This window comes from Lepeophtheirus salmonis, chromosome 4, assembly GCF_016086655.4.
Source record: "Lepeophtheirus salmonis chromosome 4, UVic_Lsal_1.4, whole genome shotgun sequence".
Taxonomy (NCBI): Eukaryota; Metazoa; Arthropoda; class Copepoda; order Siphonostomatoida; family Caligidae; genus Lepeophtheirus; species Lepeophtheirus salmonis.
In genome coordinates this window covers 34,445,109-34,468,030 of record NC_052134.2, presented here as the reverse complement: position 1 = coordinate 34,468,030, position 22,922 = coordinate 34,445,109, and the positions used below count along the sequence as shown (strand labels likewise).

General features: G+C 29.4%; 1 protein-coding gene across 2 annotated transcripts in view; it reads left to right on the top strand.

Moving 5' to 3' along the window:
- The window catches only part of RapGAP1 (Rap GTPase activating protein 1), a 275,947-nt gene that overhangs the window by 230,571 nt on the left and 22,454 nt on the right, over positions 1 to 22,922 (top strand). The window contains exon 1 of one of the 2 annotated variants that reach the window (XM_040709935.2): positions 18,295 to 18,870. The exons of the other annotated variant lie outside the window; for it this stretch is intronic. Coding sequence (XP_040565869.1) covers positions 18,577 to 18,870 — 294 coding nt within the window. The 5' untranslated portion in view covers positions 18,295 to 18,576. Of the gene's footprint in view, positions 1 to 18,294; positions 18,871 to 22,922 lie in introns of those variants that run through there. 2 annotated transcript variants of the gene reach the window in all.

Below are 22,922 nucleotides of genomic sequence, written 5' to 3'. Positions count from 1 at the left end.
TTTTGAAAACTTATTGTTATATTACAACAACTTTGTTCATTGGCGGAAGATTTTGATGTTTTAATTAGTTTACGCATGCGCTATGCTATTAGTTTAGTAAAACTGTGAGCATCTTTGCCATTATTCTATATTTAGGCTTAATTAATGTATGTGTGCTTTTTTATAGCAATTACTGATGATTGATTGATGAGGATGTCACTGGAATATATGTATGTTGACGTCATTTACTAAAGCTGGTTCTATGGGACGTCTTTTGTGTCCAATTCGGACTCTTACATCCAAACAAAATTATAAAATATTTATTTTTGAAAGATAAATTAGTCCATTATTGGATTTTTGTAGGATAACCAAATCGGGGGAAAGAAGGCTCCAAAACAAGGCATATATTTTTCTTTTTATTTATTAAGATCTCATTTTTTAAATTGTGTTGATAATAAAAAAAGCTTTTAATTCATAGGAGAAAGTGTCGAAGAAATAAACTAAAAGTTTATGGGAAAAAGCAAAACAAAAATAATTGTACTAAAACATTTTTATTTGTTGAAGCATGAGTCTCCTCAAATATGCACATAATATTAGGCTTGTTCACAATAGAAAAGAAAAAAAATTACATAAATGCACAAATGCATGTATGTCAGAGCGCAAAACGGTTTCACTTTTGCAATTGAAGATATCAACATTTCTGCACATCGTTACTTATGATAGTACATTTTTTGTTGCAAAATATATCCGTATCATGTCCAATATTCATTCCATTAGAGAGAGAGAGAGAGAGCATGGAGTACCTCACTGACACAAAAAAGTTACCTCTATTTTGTTGTCAACTATAGATTCTTTTTTTCTTTTTTTTTTGTCTTAATCAGTGTTCTGAACGTTGATTGGAACAATTCAATTAGCTCATATTTAAAAGCTTCTAATAATGCCAAACAGTTATTGAATAATTATTCCATAGGTGAAAAGAATTGATTTTATTCTGGGATCTTTTTTCTGTTTTGTGAAAATGATGGAGAACAACTGAGGTTTCAGCCCACCATGCAACTTTGTAAATTGTTGATGAAAAGAAGGTTGTACCGGATGTTCCTTCGTTATTTTCCTATCTCTACTAAACTTAAAGTGTTTCTCGTTAACTTTTTAATATGTACTTCATAAAAAAACTACTGGCACTGGTTCTTATGAACACTAATATTATTTTATTTTATTAAGAAACTGTAGGGAATACCCGGTTTTGCTCGGATTTATTTAGTTGTTAGAAAATAAAATGTGTGGTATTGTCGAGGTGTCATTTATCTTCATGGTTTTTTTTATCTGGTTATTATTTATACCAGATTCCTGTTTCAAATGACAGTTTATAAAACTGCATATTTGTATTTCATTTTTTTTTAAAGGAAATTTTATAAAAAAGTTCCATGAGCAAGACCCTTATTTTTTATAATCAAGCGTAAGTACACCAAATACTTCTATAAAATCATCCCTGTTCTATGTGTGAAATAATATGCGCAATATTGTATACTAAGGTTATTTTTTATTGTTCACGATGGCAATATACAGTGTTTCTAAGAACATGGAGTTTGGAGAACCCCTGAAACATCATTTGGGGTTTGATTATAAGCCCAAATTAAGCCTTGTTTGGAATGCAAGTTTCAGGATAAATGAATTCTAGCCTACAAAGAGTACATATTTAATTCACTAGATGGTTTAATCTATACACACGTGGAGTAAGATACCTAGAGCTTGTATGACCTTTAGATTTTTGTCAACAAAGTTTGTACTTTCATGTGGCTCGATTACATTCAAAACCCTGCAGAATTACCTATTTGGTCCAGGTCATGGATGACAATTATGGTTTCATTAACTAAAATATGTTATTCATAAAATTGATACTACTAATTATCAAAATATTTTCTAATATCCTTGCTTTGAAATTCATTCATCCAGACTCAAAAATCGGAAGATGATTATGCAACTCCCAGTAAAATCAAGAAATGACTGAAGAATAATAATCAGAGTTAAGAACTGACATAACAAAAATGTTATCACGATGTAAATAAATTCCGAAAAATATATAAATTTTCCTTTTTATCAAATAATTGGAATTTGTAAGAAATATGTAAGCAATGCAAAAATGCAGATATTAATATCCCAAATAAAATCCCATATCAACTCTAGTCTTATTTCATATTAGGAGGAAAAGTGCACTGATAATTATTCATCCCAAAATATACAAGAAAAATATTAGGCTATATTGAAATAGAGTTTTGCTCGACATTTATTCATATTTTTGAAGCCATTTGATAATATCTTATGGACTGTTATAAAGACGAATCCTTAGAAGACTTGAGAAATTAATCTATGTTGTTTTTTCTTTCTACAAATCCGTTTGAATATTGGCATGAAAACTATGCACTTATCTTTGACGATAGGAATCTCAGCCTATTTCAAAATAAACTTATCCCAAAAAATTATTCCAAACAGAAACTTTTCTTGCGTTGACTAATTATACGTATTTATCTTAGAACGCAATAGTGTTGGTATAAATTATCATTTGAAATTAACGTGAAAAATATTTTCCCGTATGTTGAATTACTTTTTCATTCTCGAATTGACTAATTAATTGTACCAAATTGTATGGAGGCCAAATAATTTAATAAATTGGTGCATATTCATTATTAATCCATTTAATAAATGAATGAAGGTATTTTGTAGTTCTGGATAAAATAAGTAATAGTGAGCTAAAAAATACATGGGGTTTTCAACGTTAATGCATTCAACCTTCTGCATAGTTCTCGCTCCTATTTAGGGTTGGAAGTTTTGCCTAGTGTTTATGTTTTACCTACAACTAGTCCAGTTCTCATTTATATAGTTCAGTTTAAAAAAATGTTCAGTCATGTGTTTTTAAGTATTTTGTTTTTTCTATATATAAAATATATGTTATTTTAGATGTATTGAAATAAATAACTGTCATTAAAAAAAATGTGATTTTCAGTCAATCAATTTAGGATTCGTCTTCGTTTCGATTACATTTTGTCTAGTCATATCTTGTACTCGCCTCTGCTATAATTCAAAATTGCTTTAAAATTATTATGCACTTAAAATTGGAGGATATTTCTAGTCAATCCCACTTATAAATATATTTAAGATGTAGAACTATCAACTAATAATACAAATCGACTCTACTCGATGTATTGCACCCTACAAGGAAGTATCCTCTATATATTCTTATTTACATTAATTATATGTATTTGTATCAAGAATAGGAACATTTAAGTATACGCGAAAATGCAAGAACAACAATATCAGTCCTTGATTTGCAACTCTTGTGTATAAATTTAATATAAATTTTCGTTAAATTAGATCATAGTATGTATATATATATATATACGAATAAAATAATTGCAAACATGCAATCATGAAAAAGTATACCTAGATATAAATACAGGGTGTGACGTTATAATTCAGACACACATTTTATATTATTTTTTAGAGGCAAGACCCTTCTTTAACTCCATTGTATCTCGCAGCCCTCCCTATTCCAGATAGAAACAAGGAACAATAGGTCCGAACAGTTGGTAGCTAGTCATTTCTTCTAAGCCATGGAACAATTATTCAATCATTGTTTGTAATTGTTCACATAACCTTAATCAGAGATCATTCGAATTGCTCAGCCAATCAATGTTTAGAATAGAAATAAGGGAGAGAGTACAGAAAAATCTACAACTGATAGTAGAATACTTTTTTAATTGGTATGTTAGTGAAGTAACGCTGGTAAGATGACTGCAATTATAAAGTTCCGTAAATAATAATTATATTCCAGTGTTATTATACTGCGTTTCAACAAAACACAAAGGTTTCCAATATTCTCTCTACGTATTTCCAAGAGGCCAAAATAAAATCCGCAATCAGATCTCAGACAAGCTACGAAACACGAATGCTGAAGTGAGAAATAACTGTAAGGAATTAAAGTATCCAGGACAACTTGATACCAAATAAACGGACGTCTTAGGCGAGGAGAGGACCTTGGAGATGGACGACGCCAAAATAGCCCCATTGAATTTCAATATTTTTAAGTCATTGAAAATGATGTTATTTCATAGCTGAAGTTTTAGGCTTTTGGTAAAATTGCAGTTTCCATGATTATATTTCAAGATGAAGAAAGAGGAACGTCATTGTCAAATAATCATTGGTTTACTTTACAATTCTTTGTCCATTTGGCAAAAGCAAAAATGGTGTTGAGTCTTAAAACATTCCAAAAGATAGGTGATCAAATCAAAGAACGTGAAAGAAGATATACCAGAGGTCTTGGGGAGTCAATATAAGTTAGTATCTCTCGAAATGTATGATTTAGATTGGATAATTACTGGAACAGTAAATGTGGAGAAAAGTGAACTCCAACGCCTACATAAAGATCCTTCAGGCAGTCGTCTAACCCCGTATCAAAAAAATTATCTTAATGGAGAGTATGTTTGGTATGGGAACAGTAACTCATCCCAATCCTCTAGGAGACGTCATTAATTCTCTTTTGATAACTATAAAAAATTATGGCCCTCTTCACTCACAGATCAAAAATCGAAAAATTAGGAAAAACTGGAAAAAAAAATTCAAAAATTACATTTTTATAACAAAATTTTTAATGAATTTTTATTAAAAAAAATTAAAGAATTTAATGTCAAATCCAACCTGCCCCTCCATCCCTACCCTGTGTACGCCCCTGAACCCTAGTTTGCTAGATATAAACCCCTTGGATGTGTTGAGTACAATAAACGTGCACCAAAGAGTGTTGACTCCTTGAAGGCTTCGATTCTCGAGGCATTGGGCAGCATGGACAAGGATTTTTTCATCAAGGCTTGAGCCAGGGCCAGGTTGGAGGCTGTGGTTGAGGCTGGAGGTGGTTGGTTTTAGGGATTTACTTCACTATGGATCCTGATATATGAGAGCAAAAGATTTCTGAATGCCAGAATTAATTTTGGAAAATAAATTGTATATCCATAATCCTTAAATTTTCCTGATTTAAAATCCCCACCCTGTGTACGTGCATACATATGGTCTCGAAATGTTTGATGATAGTGTGTGTAGAGTTTGGAATGGAGTATTATAAATTGTTAGGGAAGCCTTTTACGCACTCTCTTAATTACTTTCATTGTAGATTTAAATTTACTAAACCGGAGGCTACAACTAATAATTTCATTGATTACACGGAATTGAATACATGGAGTGCGATAAGATCAATGTTGGATTATATTTTGTGCAAAAATAAAATAATAAAATAGAAGAGTTTGATATTAGATAATATAAAGATTTGGCTTATATCTTATATGTATACATATTTTTTAAACAAGGAGGAATTCATAATGAGCATTCTCGTAAAATTAAAAGGGATTACGTATGTAAAAATAAAAATAAAAAAATAAGAAGAATTATTAATTGACAAAATGAAACTTCTTCCTTGTTTAGATTCACTGATTAAGTGATTTAGTACTTTATTCAGACATATCTTCTTTACAAAAAAATAAAAGACATTTTTTTAAAGAAGGTTTAATCATCTTAAAATAAACATCTATTGAAATTATTAATGAACAAATCCTTCCTATAATATAGGAAATAATATGTTGTTGAAAAATTATTTATGGAACAAAACTTACGAAATGCGGATCTTATTATCTGTCCTGTGTCTCAAGGGGGATTGGTTGAGTTCTCACGAAAAAATAACATTTGAAATTAATATAGTGGAAAAAATAGAGCTAAAATATTTAAGTCTGAATTTAAACTCGAGTCATTTTTTTTTTTTTTTTTTTTTCATGGACTCAGAATCGGGACCACTTTGGCTCGGACTTGACTTAAGCCCCGTCTACGCAGGAATGTTTTCTGAGGAAAACACAAAATAGCTATCCACTTTCTACCAGATACTGTTGGGGTTCTGGGGTAGCCAAAAGTTCATTAAGAAGACTCCTTCAACACTCTATTCGGAATTGTTGATGCTTTTGAGTCAAGAATTGTCTCTTTTCAAACCTTGTTGACTCCTTCCAGCATTCTCGACACCCTTTGAAACGGTAGAACGGTCTAGGGACTTTCTTTTCCAAATTAAGCCATGGATATTACCGAGTTGACCTCAAAAGAATGTATGGCAGCTTCGGGGGTTAGTTTGAATACCCTATAATTTGTTTGAAAGATAAAAACAACAGCTTTTCATTAATGTGCACAACATTTTGATTAAAACCTCTAAAAGATACAGTTAATGAGGTGTTGCAAGATTGATACAATGCCCGATATTTGAAATTAATATTGAGTCCCCCACTCTGAATATGAGAACTCAGAAAAGTTTTGAGCAAATACAGCCCTGCTGTATTTGATTATTAGGATACTGAAAATGATTAAAAATTGTGTTTCATACAAAATAAATAAATAAACGATTCATCTTAGTAAGTATGCACCTATTTAATGAGAATTCGATCAATTGTTGTTTCTCTATATTTTTCTTCTTTTTTTTTTCAATTCGAGACGGTTTTAGAAATAAAATCCATATAATCAGTCATGGCAAATTCTATGACCATTTATGTAGTATTGATATAAATCAGCTAAAAAACAGTCTATATTTGTTCAGTTAATCTATTAAGTCTAACTATATATGTAAGCCTCTTTATTCAAAGGACAATGGAGCCTTTAGATGTAAATATATATGAACAGTAGACCATCGAAATACGAGCACCGTTCGTTTATGGAATATATATATTCTCATATCTCAAAGGAAGATTGACATTATGATATTATAACATATGCTCAATGAATCTGTGATTCCCGAAATCATCAAATATGTTCAGTGTACATAAATTATTTAAAAAAACAACTGTAACAAAAAAAAAATCCAGATCTATGATATTATTTTTAAATATTTTTTTTATAATTTTGCTGTAAAATTATAGAAGTTTCCAAGTTGAGTAATGTTTCTTTTTTCCTACTTTTTGAATTATATATCATTTCTTGTTGATCAAATGACATATAGTATAACTCTGGACCTCAAATCTAATTCGTTTAAAATGGTTTAAAACCTGCTAAACAATTAGGCTATCTTGCGTGATATTACCGAAGTATTTAACGTATTTTTTTAACAAAGTTTTGGTTGAGCTCAGAAATAAAGTTTTGTCGGCATTTTGCGTCAATTTCGTAAATGTTGAGTACTGTGGCAATTGAGAAACGGATTTCTATATTTATTAAAACGAGAAGGACTCGTCACATGGCATATTGAAGCTAGCTTAATGAAAAGTATAACTATATTTGCTTCAAAAAATCATGTTTATTCTTCACTAAAAATGCAGTAGATAAATTGACTATAATTTGATAATTGAGCATCAAAATGCTCGTATCTTGAGGGATCACTGTAATGTATGTAAACACAGATCATCCATGATCCTTCTAAAGATTTATTTCATTCATTTATGTATAATTCCTACATAGCCTTATTAGGAGATCGAGGTAAATACTCTAGAAGATAAACATTTCATTTTTCATTTTGACCATACTGCTATGCAAGTACATAGTTAAATACGTACCGTAGACTGTCCCGTTTTCGGGTTGATATTTGCCTCCTTCTGCATAAAAACTTGTTCTTTTGGGACAGTGAAAAAACTTACTCAGCTAAAGTTAAATGCTTTTTTTCGGCAATTTTTGACGTGATACAGTGTATTTTAGTATGAAAAAAAAGATATTTCAGAATAAATTTTGTAATCATAATACTATATATATATTTATTTTCTAAAGCTTTTTTCATTTTTATTTTATTCTCGAGGAGAGAACATATTAAACGTATAAACTATATAGTATAACCACGAATGCCTTGGCTCCTAAAGGACAGAAAGTAACACAGAAGAGCCCTTATTGGATTTGGAGTAGATTTGAGAATTGATATCGGAGTTATTTTTGCCCATATCATTGATAGATACGGAGTGGCGTTTGTATGCATTTCCTTTTCCTAATAGCTGCATACAGCTATTTTAATTTAACGTCATGATTGATAAACTTCTCTCCCCCAAGTCGTTCTTCAAATTATCAAAGTTATCACGTTTATTTTTGGTTAGTCTATTTTACATAGCGGTAGATAGCATTATGTTTATCTTTTTTTAATAGTTGTTGAACAAAAATTAGGAAAGTTATCTAATGTGATATTTGATCAAAATGAGAAACCCCAAATCATTACAAACACCTTAACTGAAAAGATAAAAAGAACATTTATATTTTTTACTGCTAAACCAAATACTAAAAAATCATATATAGGACGGTAAAAGAGGCATAAAAATGGCTAATTTTGAGCCAAAATCCAATTTTTTTAAAAATTAAAATGGTCTGTACCACGCCAAAAATGATCTAAGAGACGTCAAACTTTGCCAAAGTCGCTTTTTTTTTATTCTCCCCAGCAGAAAAGGTATGATTAGACAGTAAAAAAATATGAGCCTGAAAACGGGACAGTCTAATGGACATATTTATTATGTATATGGTTGACCCAGATTGTAAAAATATTACTTAGTTATTGAGGATAGTAAATCTGGTTTTATATTGCAATACATTTGTATGTATATATCTATTTGTAGTGCTATTTTTCGGTTCGAAACCAAATTTTTTCTTCGGTTCGCCCTTAAAAAGTTTGCTTCTCATTTCCTTAAAAAACCCTCATTTCTTCCTCCATTTTTTTTCCTCACGTATAAACGGACTCAGTCCGATCTAGGAGTGTCGGTCCGAAGCTCAACACAAATGTATATAATAAAAAAACAATTATATGAAACAATAAAGTTATAACAACAAAAAACATTAAATGCTTTTTTGAAGTCTGAAAGAAATAAACCGTTTTTTTTAATGTAGTATATATGTATATTTATTTCGTTTCAACCCCCAAGACGGTAAATTCGTGAATATATAACTTTTAGGAAATGATACTTAATATGTACCTATGTAATTGGTAATTAAGGAACGTCCATCCGTCCGTAGTTTACAATGTACATACCTATTTAAGGGGGGATCTCCCTCCTATAAACGCCGTATCCTTTATTTATCTAATGATTTGAATAATATATTTTTGTTCAAATAAATTATTTAAAGCCCAGCTTCTCAATGAAGTAAGACTATTGAGTGACTAAAAGATTTTTTTAAATTTAATGCGTCAACATAAAAACAATCTTAAACAAAAAGCAAAAAATCCTATTTATTTTTTCTTCATATAATATATATATATAGTCCAATACTTCATAGACATATTTGAGTCCGTTTTAGTCTTTATAATCAAATATCTGGGATGAGTTAAGATACCCAAAATAGTTAGCTATAATTTATAACCTTCAGTTGATTTAAAAAACTTATATGGGCCCCGATATGGTCCTTATAAAAAATCTAACAATTTATTATTCTTCTACCTATTGTGGCGATTCATTTTTTGATACTTAAAGTGCAATTTCTTGCAAGCCTAAAGGATTAATAAGAATAGTTTGTTTGAAAAATTGACTGTATTTTTGTCCAAGAATACAAATGTATATATATTTATATATATCTTGATTTTGTGTTGACAGACTACATATATCCCTTTCATATGTAACCCGTCAAACAAAAACAAGCTAGAATGAATTCTACCATTATTGTTTCTGGATTATAACACATGGGCTGAAATGTACGAGGCTGCATACATAGATGGCGCTATTATTTTTTTATAATTATCCTCAGTTTTAGTTAGTATCAACCTTTAAAAAGACAGCTGTCAAAATTTCATCACAATCTGTTTTTAATTTGTGGATTATTGCTCTAAGTGTGACACTACTTTTGTTATTTCCAAAACAATGGATCAAAAAATAATCCGCTCCATAAAGCAAATTAAAAAAAAAAATAGTAATAATTTTCTTAAAAACAATTTTGAACAAAAAAAAACCTGTTTTTTTTAAGCCTGGGTCTTTTTAGCCCATGTGTTATTTGTATTCTTCAATCTTTCTTAATAAATATACTTTTCCCCATCTTTTAAATAAAGTTTCTTTAAGATTTTTGAAACGTAAATTTTTTTTTTTTTTTCGTTTTATAAATATATTGTGCTCTCAACACAAAATCAAGATAGAATGGGGGTCTCAAAATTGTATCATCAAATCATTCTTATTAATCCTTTAGAGGCGTTGCACTAAATTGTCTCAAAATTTCCAGTCATTATAATTAAAGAATCATAAATAGATATTTGTTCTAATTAAGTAAACCATATTGTAGCTAAATAAAATTTTATAAATCAAACGAAGGGCCTAGACGATTTATAACATTCTTTAGTACCACCCCATAACTTTTAATATTGAATTCATAGTTGACGAAAAATATGTTAATGAAATATTGAGGCGTTAACCTTTACGGATAAAGGAGATTAATAAACCGAGATAATTTCATATTTTATTTAAGACCCCTTCGATATTGATATATAGCATGATATATGGATTCATTGCAGGACAAAAATAAGGTAAATAAAGGCCACTCACAGTTCCTTTCTCCGTTATTGGAATGCGGACTAGACTTCATTTTATGTATGAGCCTTCTATTAAAAAGAAGAAAAAATAACTGCATTATTCTGCAGATATGTATATTGTCTTGATAGTTTATTTTTGTTTTGTTTTAGTATTTCAAGTTGAACAATCCTATAGTAGGCATGGGGGATATTTTTTTTCTCTTATATATATTGTGTCAACATAAAATGCAACAAAAATCAAGAAATGAGGGAATGCATATATAATTTCTTTACTTCATATATGAATACATACAGCCCAATATTTTATGAACCTATTTGAGACAATTTTTGTTTTGTTGATAAAATATGAGTATAATTTGTCGAAGAATACAAATGTAATCCTGACTCAATTTTGACAAGAATCATTATGGCTTGCATTAGACTGGTCCTTGAATGTTACTTTTTGTAAAAAATATAAATATATGTACTAAAAATAGATATCAAAATAAAAAAGTTCACTTACCACTTATAAAAACGTTTCAAAAAAAAGTTTAGATCTTATGTTGTACAAAAAGGACAAAAGGAAATAGTGCACATTGTACACGCTACAACAATATTTTATTTGTCAACCATAGTTATTTTTAATAAGTTATTCTATTTTGAATTTTATTTTCTATTTTTAGGTAAGAATTCTATTTTTCCACATAAATTGTAAAATGTACAATTTAAAGGGCCCCAGCGTAACCTCTAAACATTGATCAAAATGGATTTAACTTTATATTATTTCGGCAGTTTTTATCAAAACTATGTTGGGACTATAACCCTCCCCAACATTTTGAGAAAAAAAAATTACCCCACTAGACCTACGATATCTTGGGGCGTCCATAAGATGTGGGTGGAGGACTGATATTTCATTTTTTTTAATGATTTTCTGTGAAGGGCTATTGATTTAAAAAAAAAAAAAAAACTCAAGAACATTTTGAACTGCAAAACTTTATAATTGGACCAAAACAAACACACTATTGTTGATATTATTTATATGAATGGATATCGGTTTACAATTATAGGCTTTGAAGAAGAAGAATACCTCTCGAAAAAATAAAAGAAAATAAATGAATAAAGAATAAATAAAATGCAGTTTTAAATTGAAATTTAATATCAAGAAAATAATTGGGCGTAATGCACTTCAAGCATTAATTAGCATCTGTTTAATACATAGATTTGCAATAATAAATACATTTCTTTTGAATATGTATATACTTGAGTTTCTCTTCCGGGATCCAGTTTCCCGGGGTTTTCAAGGAAAATCTCGCATTTCATTCTTTCATAATAGAATCTTCATTTATATATATAATATCAGAAAAAAAGAAGTCGAATATATATTAAATGAAGACAAAAAAGACTTATAAATTGTTGGTGTATCAACATAAAAATAATCTTAATCAAAAATATAGAAAAGTTGAAAATCCCGATTGATTTATTTGCTTAAATTATGCATGGAGCTCCAAGTGTCATGATGATCCTATTTCGGACTTTGTATTCAAATTTATGGGGTGGGTTAATTTACCAGTTATCAATTTTGGATACTTCAAGTGCAATTTGCGACGCTCCCAAAGGGTTAATACCAATAAGTTAATGATGTAAAAGGATGACTATTCGTCGAAGAGTACTCACGTAATCCAGGCTCCACTTTGAGAAAAATCATACTAGCTTGCTTTTGTGTTGCCGGGCCACATATTTTAATGATGTGCTAGGAAACTTTTAATCCATGGATCGGATTGTGTTTTACAATTCCTAGCTCCATCAATAATGTAAATGTTAATCATTTGCTATTTAACTTCTGTAATTGTACATCGGATCGGGTTACGGAATTCCAAAAATAAGGACCCGGAGGCTCTAAAAAACAATCCGTGCAAGATTAGTGAGTACTATAAAAAGAATAAAATTATAAATGACGATATAGGAGTAAGACAAACAATTCAATGAGGAAACATAAAATCACTTTGAATTCTTATAGATTTGAAAAAGTCTTAGTGAACATCATTTGAATCGCGTTAATTTAATTGATGGTATTTTTGTAGGGAAAAATAACAGATATATTCTCCTTGTGTTCTACAAATACCTTGTCATTTTTTTAAAATCCAGGGATTGTGAATTAGTGTTCTTTCTTCTTAAAACATGAAAATAAATACTTTATTTGACAGTATTTATTATTTATTTACGGAATCCCATTCAACCCCAATTTCTCGGGGAATGATAAATCCTAGTATATATTTGTAAATATATCTACGCAAATTCTCTATATTTAGATACGACATTATATTAATGAAGAAGCAAATATAATTTTCTTTATAAAAATATACATAAAAAATAGTAAAATCAACTTGTCATGATGCACTTAAAATAATGCAAATTTCACTTTCAAAAGAATGACTTTTTGCATATACAGGGCTATTATATGTTACAGTTTCATTAGTAATTTTTAGCCTTTTCTATCGATTTCTGTAGACATTTTTTTATATTTCCTTTTAGAAGTTCAAATATGTTTCCCGGCCAAGTAATTATAAACGCTCATTAAAGTCATGTTATGGGATGCAGTATGTGGTTACGATCAATAAAGACTCCCATTTGGACTTCTAGAAAACTAAAACACTGCCAAGTATCCGGTAGGTGTTTTCAAAAAAATTTAATAATAAAATTGAAGAGGTGATATTCGAGTCCAATTTTGAGCACTTTTGGTATTTTTGCCAAACTTCTTCTACTGATTGCAACCTCCTGCAATTACAAAAATTGATTGATAATGTGTTCGTCGTGTGTCAGTTGCTTTTACCTTTGTTCCTGAGGTAAAATATGTCTTCATAAAACATTAAAAAAATATATAAAGAAATGACCAAATTTATATATATATATATATTCGAGTCTAGACGCTTAAGCACTCAAAAAGGAACAAATAACACGAATTAGGCTCCCGTTTCGCTCAAAATCCAAGCTTGACTCAATTATCTTGCTTTTTTCTACAATAAAGTGTGTTCATTGACGTCTTAAATTGCATTATAAAGGAGGTTAACCCCATCTTGGGAGCTCAAAATTGATATTTTGAAAAAATAAAATGAACAAATTTCCAATAAATATTTGTTAAACTCCATCGAATTGTTTTATGAATAAATAAACAAAAAACTCAACACCTGCATTGAATACTACTTGATGCCAAGGATAAACAGTTATGTTTAAATTAAATCAAAGTAATATGTACTAAAAATACATAAAAAAATATCTAAATTTGTACAATTACTATTTTTTTTAAATAGATTAGGAACGAAAACATTAGAATAATTAGAGAAAAATATCTTATTAATATCCTTTGTGTTAGTTTATTTATTGCCTGGAATGCAAATCAGATTTTAAAACAATGTAATAACTTATAAGGGTATGATATAAAATAGGGATGCATTTTTGATAGACAAAAATATAAAAATCCTTTCCTTTGTTGGCCCTTTTTTGATATACAATAGTTTATTATTTTTTTAATGTTCATGAAAAGAGGGTTTTAATTGTTGAAAAACTTGGCTGTTCAGTCGCCTTCCAACATTAACAATGCTGACGTCAGTTATAAGGTTTTCAGGGGCACTGAGGCGGTGCGCTGGAGGGGATGTAGACAATTAAGGAATTTTTGTTTTTTAGTTGAAACTTTTTTCATAGTTGTGGCAAATTTATGCAGCAGAGCTAAAAATGAACAGTGCTAAATTTTTTGACAAAAAATGTAGTATTTAAAATTTTTGTGAATAGCTATGGTTTTTGAAATTTTTCGCTGAAAATGTTATATTTAATTTTTGATTTTCCGTCCAAAAATTTCACATTTTATTTTTGATTTTTTTTCCGAAAATTTCACATTTTATTTTTGATTTTTTTTCCAAAAAATTTAACATTTAATTTTAGAAATTTTTCCAAAAATTTGATATATAATTTTTCAAATTTAAAAAAAAATTTTAATAATTAATTAATTTTTTCAAAAAATTAAATTTTTGAAATTTCTTTAAAAAAAAATAATTCTTGAAATTTCTTTCAGAATAATTTAATTCTTGAAACTTTTTTCTAGAAAATTTAATTTTTGTGAATAACTGCGAATTTAATATTTGATTTATTTATTCAAAAAGTGTAATATTTGACAAATAATTTTTGATTTTTATGCCACAATATTTAATATTTGAATATTTCTTTTCAAAAAATATAATATTTGACATTTATTATTGAAACTTTTATACGAAAAATATAATTTTCTTTGAATAACTATGGATTTTTTACTATTTTTTGATCTTTTAAAAAAAATCAAAAATCAAGCCTTTGCTCCCACCCCCTAAAAAAAATTATAATATAAATATATAATCCTGCGTACGCCCCTGGTTTTACATGTTATATCTTAGCAATCTGTATGTAACGAAAAGTATAATTTGTTAAACAGAATTATATATATAATAATATATAGTTCAAAAAATTGATTAATTCTACCGAAGAGTAGTGAGGAGTTACCTAGTAGGTAATGTTAGGGAGTATTCACTAGTACATAGGTATATAAATTTAAACATCTATGTAAATAAGGAAAGTGGGAGGTAATACATAGATAATATTATGGGCTTATTCAAGTCATTTTTACCTCCTACGAAAGAGAAGAGATTGAAAAATAACATTCATGCTGTTTTTTTCAGCTCCTTATGTATTTATTATATATACCTATAGTAGATAACATACTACTTATTTAGTGTTGTAACCATATCTCGCTTAATCCCTGCTCCAAACGAATAAATATATAATAGCATTTTCTTTTTGCAATTATCCTTCCACGTCTATTTATTTATATACATGAATAAATAGATGTTCAATAATAACTATCTCCATTTATTCAATCAGGAGAGAAAGTACAGTATCCCCTTCCCGAATATCAAACAGGACAACGGGTGGTGCGTGATGGAGAGTTGAAGGTACCTATCTGTGTGAGACTGGAGCCCAGTACATCCTTAATTTTTGATGGTTAGCGCGTTCTCGTTTTTTGTATTGTACATGGATCTGTGTGATTTCATTGTTATATGTACTATATTAATATCCAATTTAATTAGGGGAAAAGTGGGAAAACTAACAGTATAACCATCAATTTTTATTTTATTTTTATAAATCTGTTAAATAACTTCTTTTTTGATATATATAGTTGTTAGGGTAAGACACAATAGTTTGAAAATACCACTTATAGGTTTTTTGACTCTTCCCAAATATGATGATATGAGTCCATAACTGTACTTTATAATATTCTTTGTTAATTTTTTTATCCGTAAAACTATTGTGCACTGTGCTTTTAACAGCTTAAAGAGTCTAAGATGTGCTTCATGCTTTCCCTGATTTATCAAACATAACAGTGCAAAATTTAACTCCAGGGCAACTCTGATAGTTGTTGAACAAAAAGTACGAGCTTTATGTTTGTTAAAACAAGGAAATTACAAATCATTCTATACCGAATAAAATGAAGGATATTTTTGGACAAAGTTGGGATATGTAAGTACGAACCTAACAGACAAAAGTAAATTTCACGATTCTTAAAGAGTCAATGAAAAAAAGGAGTTCCGTTTCACCTTCCTTTGGTTGGTTAGTTGTTATTTAGGTGTATTAATTGGGCAAATCAAATTTCATTAACACGGAAACATTATCTTTCGGGATCCCTTTGACGAGAAAACGTGAGACTCTCATTTGGGAAGGACTCACACCAGACTACAGCTATGTAGTAAGAGATGGAACATTATGAGGAATTTCCTTTTTCTAAAAAATAACAACAACAAAATAATTATCATTATATACATAATAATGCAGTGATAATTAATTATTATTAATTAATTCTTACATAGAGTTAACACAATGTGATATTTATATTTGTAGAAAATGAATACTAAAACAGTATATAAAATTGTCGTAGTATATCGCAAACTTTCTTCCAAAAGGAGGAGGGAAACCAAAAGTCAGTTGGTAGTCTGTCATTTCTTTCCACGAGTTGAACTACATATAGAGTGTTTTCACGTAACGTCATCAGTGTTGATGTTGGCCATCTTGGGGTCATAAACGAACAAATTTTAAAATTGATTGTCAATACGATTGCATTGGTTATTAAAAATCAACTTGAAATCAGCTTTGTCCCTCGGTCAGTCCAGTCCATATTACTTGGTTCCTTGAAAAACGTACCAAATTTTAAAGTATTCTCTACAAAGTATTACTTTCGCTAATTTATTGGCGAATACCTTTAGTTAACCTATTGAATTTGTTGGACTTTTCATGCACTTGTTGGTCATTATTTTAAATTAAGGCATAATTAACATGAAGTACTTTCACCTCCCAAATGGCTGGGACATATTGATAATGACGTCACTTATTGATAAATATGAAGATATCATTTAAAAAAAAATGATCAACGAAGTATTTTTGCGTCCAATTCAGACGTGTCATTAAGATGTAGGATTGGCCGGAAGGGACGTCAAGATTTTGAGACCACTTAATCTTAATCACTCTAATCAGTATTTTGTACGTTGATTGGTTGCATTACAGTGACATCTTGTTCAGCTGACTACAATTTCCAGTCATAATTGAATAATAATTCAATAATTGATAAGAATTACCCCAGAATTAACAAAGGATCCAACTGATCTTAGTCCCTTTTTTCTTTATATTTAGGTAAAAAGGCTCCGTGATACAAAAAGGTTAAGATGACAATCAATAAAATACTGTAGTTACTATTAGTTACAAATATAATATTGATTAATGGCCAAGTAATATGTATAAATTTTAATGACATCATCAGTGAACAATCCCATAATCGCCTGAATATTATTATCAAATTGAAACATGGGTTTATTTTCAGTAGTTACTAAGTTAGGTATATAATATTGTACATATAATTGCCCTGATAGACATGAACAAACTAAAAAAGCTATATATATATATATAATATACGCCTAAAGAAGATCATTAAATTAAATAACAAAAAAAAAAAAAAAATAGAAAACGTGATTTATTTGAACTATAAGTATTATTTTGCTGCTCGAGATTCACGATTCTACTTCTATAATATAATAATTCTCCTTTTTTTATGTAAGGAACGAATCATCTTCCTCTAGTTGTTCAATAACTATAAAGGAATACTAGCGAAAGATGTTGTTAAAAGATTATCCTAGTATATATATATGTTTTTAAAACAATCAGTCTTTTTCAATCGTATTGCTGTTAAAAAATAAGTAAATCACTTTTTGTACAACAAAATCAAAAGAAACAGAAAAAAAATCAATTAATTTATTATTTATGACTTCGTTCTTTAGTAGCTAGAAGCTTCGAGGAAGCGAAGCAAAGGGATTGAAAATATGATTGATAATATGGAATTGGAGTAGAGTGCTGCCACCTATTACTTTTTTAAATTAAGGATCATGTTCAATCCTCATGATGCCTGTTTTATGAAATATATAATTGCTTCTCACAAAACAATAATGGAATAAATAAATGATGGATGACTCTAGCCAATGAAATACTTTATTTATTTAATGATAACTAATAATAAAGTGTAGCTAGGAGTCAACAACTAATCAAAGCACGTTAATTTATATTTTGGTATAATATAGTTTGATACTTTATATAATATGTATATAAGCAACTAATTAATTAATTTTTAATTAAAAGAGAATATACTTGTTAATGAGGGCATTATCGTGCAGTCAAAGAGGTAGAAAAAAGGTCAAAGTATGTGGAGTGATCTACAAATTATCCAGTAGAGGGGGCTATAGATTAAGGATTACCGAGTAAAGAACTATTTAATTGCCCTTCAAGTTTCGTCATTTTCCTTGTTTCTTATTGAGGGCATTTTGCAACGGGCAAAGCTGCTGCAGGAGTAGGAGAAGAAGGAACAGCGACATCTGTTGCATAATAAAAAAATGAGCAATCCGTAACAATATTAAAATTAGTAATTAATTTGCCATTCCCTGGCATATTTTAATTATAATTATTAATTGAACGTCACTTAGTTCTTCATCCATTTCTCTGTCATGATATTCTATTGAGTTTATTTCACTTCTTGTGCGTGCGTGTGTGAGTTAAAATATCAAGTTGAGAGGATGGAAGAAGTCGGAGTAGAGCCCATCCCTCTCAAGGCAACTCTTTCTCCATGGAGTAGCCTCCTCTCTTCTGGTCGAAGACCTAAGGGATTCTCTTCTCCTCGCCTTTGGAAAAAGACTCTTTTCAAAACCTGTGGTTCAGCTCCTTCAAGTCCTTCTGGCTCATTTCAACGCTCACGGAACAATTCTGCATTTTCCTCACTCTCCATTCCCAAAAGTGGGAGAGGAGTGCCGTCAGAGGATGGGAATATCAAGTCCAAGTATAATTTATCCACAGGCTGTCTGAGTCTCAAAGTGAGAAATTCTTCTTTTTTTATTTTTATATTAAAAAATATATTGTTAAAATCTTGTTATAACATTTATATTGAGGTAAAATCCTCGCGGGAGGGAAGGATTATGACGATGTTACAATAATTGAGTTTTAATGAGTATGATGGCAGCCCCTTAGCTCATTGTTTGCAAGTTCTTTGACTAAGTATGGGAGCATGCGTGTCTTAGATTCATTTACAATTACTCTGTGAATTGTACATCCATCCATACGTAGATGAAAAAACGAAATAATGATCTATGTATACACATCTCTTCAAGGAATAATTTTTGAAAAGAAAATTATTTGTATTTGTTCACGGATTTAAATATCTTTTTTCTTCATTTATTTAGATATTACATGCTTATAATGATCACATGAAGCAATTTATAAATGAACTGAAGGTCTACTAGACTTAGTATAGTTTATAGCACATAGTAACATCGAAAAAGTAGTCTTTTTCATTAAAAGTAAGCATATGTATATGTTGTGTGCAAGTTGTAGCTAGTATAATCAGATAGACAAGTTGCAATTTCTTCGTCTTGATTGTCATATTTAACTTTATCATCAGTCATTTTAACTAACAAGTATTATACATTGACGTTATCATTTCATAAAGATTATTAACAATTAGTAATTTTTAGATATAAAAAGTCAAAATCACACCATTCATGTATTGGCCATCCATGGCATTATACTCATCAGTTGTACTTCAACTACTTGACCTAAAATTATTCATATTATTTATGGGTTGTAATTTGTACAATTGCCTTTTACAAGTTACGACCTGTGCACGATATACATATATATATATGATAAATGTTGAGTAAAAGTTTTAATTAGTACCAATAAAGTAAGAGCAAATTGTACAAGTTGCAATTTGTACGTCTCATAGCATAATGAGATCTTTTGTTTGACAATATTTTCTTCGGCACAAAGATAAAAAGAAGGTTAAAAGTCATAACTTGGGTAATTAATAACGTATTATTTTGTAATATATTACTGTAATAAAATTACTTTTCTAGTAACTAATAGTATAATGATATTACTTTGCTAAATGAGAAAAAAGTAATATGAGGAAATTACTTTTTAATTTGAGTAATATGTAATAACTTATTTATATATTACTTCATTGAATCTGCCATTACTTAATCATTTAACATTAATAAAAGGTCTAAATCTGATCAGAAGACGAGCACGAAAATAGTCAAATACTGTCGCCATGTTATTTTTAGGGTATATAAGTTTATATTTGATATAATGTGAAATTTGAAAAAGTAAATACTCCCTCTTTTTTATTATTTGTACAAATGATAAACTGTCTGTGAAATAGAGAATAAATAGTTTTGAAAGTACTATAGTAAAAAATAAGTTTAAAAGGTAAATTCAACAGTGCAAAGTTAGAAACTGCTTCTTTGTATTTACATACATACTTCATTATTGTTAATGTATAAAAAACTATATTTCTTAGCTTTATTTAGAGGATCCAGGACCAAAAATAATCAATGATTTAAAAAATAATAATACAGTAGTTAGTTTTTGAAGAGTAGGACTCCATATTAATTTACAAATATTCAATGTAAGATCTTGCCGAACTAATTGTAGCATTGGCTAAAAAATAAATCATATTATTACTCTTGATTCTAAGTAATATATATATATAAATTAATTTTACTTAGTATATAATAATTAACTAATTACTCAACATAATAATATTACCAAACACAGGTGAGGATACTTTGTTGAATTTATGCAATATTTTACGTACTTTGAAAAATATTTTGATTTTTCCCCTGGATAATTTTACATTTCCAGTATTGACAGACCACTTCATTTGACATGCTTCATCTCTACTCCTGTACACACAAGTTACAACTTTTCCAAAATCTAAACTTGTGCACAACATTAGCTTTATAATATATCATCATATTTATGCATTTTTAATAGTATACCTAAATGCCATTTGCCTACACGTATACAATTTGCAACAAATGGGTATAAATCTTGGGAGATAGTAAGTATAATTATTCATTTAATTAGGATTCTAGATAAAATACAATTTATCTTGCAGAGTTAGTAATGTGATAATAATAATTCCCTCGTCTATAAACTGTATATTATACTGTCTCTTTTTTGAGTTAATATCCCCTCCCCCTGCTCAAAAACCTTTTATGCTGGAGAAAAACAAGAACTTGACTTTGTCAAAGCTTGAAGCCTTGTATAGACCATTTTATTTTGAAAAAAGATAATTTTGGAATCTTCCGTGGCTATTTTTAAGCCTCTTTTATCGTTTCAAATATGATGTTATGATTCAAAAATGTTTTTAAGTCTTAATAAGTGTTTATTGATTTGTCGTTTCCCTCTTTTAGTATTAAAGGTAAAGAAAAGTAACTCATCAAAATAGAGTCTTCATTAAAGTGTGATAGTTGTTGAACAAACACAGAAACATTATCTTTCATAAAACAGGGAAACTGCAAATCATTGGGCCCTCAATTTATTAAAAAGCAAGGTGTGCAATATTTTTATCGATTAACCAAATACTAAAGTTTATTAAAAGTACAATTTTTGAGGTATATTATCCTTTTTGGTACGGAACCAGAGGCTTAAAAATGGCGTATTCCTACCCAAAAATCCTATTTCTCAAATTTAAATGGCTTGTAGCACGCCAAGAATGATCTGAGAGGCCTCAAACTTTGTCAAAGTCAGTTTTTTTGTTTGCTCCCTGCAGGAGGGGGAAAATATTAATCCAAAAATCGGGACAGTCTAGTGCGTAGTTAAAAGTGGAATGAGCATTGCATTTAGTTATGCCATAATAATGAACATGACTGATTTGTCTTTCTTAATTACATTAAAAAAAAATAGTATGAAAAGTTATTTTATCTTTATTATATACTCGTATTATGTACATATATAATTAGTACCATTAAATCGCAGTTCTTTTTTATTGTTATAGCTAAGGTTATTGCAAGACTATCTCGCACCGTATGAAAATTCTAATAAAAAAGATAACGCGCTTACATTATTATATAAATTAAACGTGTTTTTTTATTTAAAATATTTAAAACATATGTACAAGTTACTATAAAAAGAATGAGCTGAAGCATTTAACATAAATGTAAAATTGGACGTATCCATTCTTAAATTTTGACGTCCGGTCCCTTACTAGTCGGATGCAAATATATATTAGTGTTGGGTTTCGGACTGCAAATGCTTGTTTAGGTAGTGTTATAATATGGTCCAAATCGGTCTTGAAAATATCACCGAAGGCCTAACCGGGGAAAAAATCCTTCTCAGATAGAGTCTCACCAATATCAGTCAATCTTTACAAATTTTATAAAAGCATTTGATACCTTGAATAATCAATAACTATTTTGTGCATGAAAGATACTTAAATTTTACTGAACTGCTAAAGATATTATGTTCTAAACTATAATATCAATTAAAATAATTTCATGTATAAGAAATTATAAAATTTTAGGGGTTTTTCATATCCCGTTAACGGGGACGGTACTGATTTTTTCTGAAGTATCGATATAACCCTAAATTTACATTTCTACTTGGGGGCCATGCACAAAGTATTTACGCCGCAAGTTTTTGTCATGTTCACACGTTTGTAATCCTTTTTTTAAATTATAAAGTACTATTCGTATTACCCAGCATTGCCCGGAGTAATTAGGCGTCGATTAAAATACACATTTTGCTCTAATATAATAGAATATAACTCCCCAATAAACCCTTCGCGTTAATCTCCATTTTGATGAGCACACTCACTCGTAGCTACTCAATACTTAAATCATATATTATGTTCTCTCAAGAACATTTATAGATGAGTAATAGTTTGATTTTTTCTTTAAATATGATGTGATGAACCGGGGAGTACTATGGTTTCTAAAGCACTCACTGGCTGTGCTTTACTTATACTGACTCGTTGCTAAGCCTATGGCAATTAATGGGGGCTTTAATTAAAAACTGAGGATTATAGTTACATTAAGCGATAGAAGACCTTACAAATTTTATCGTGTATATGACATCATTTAAA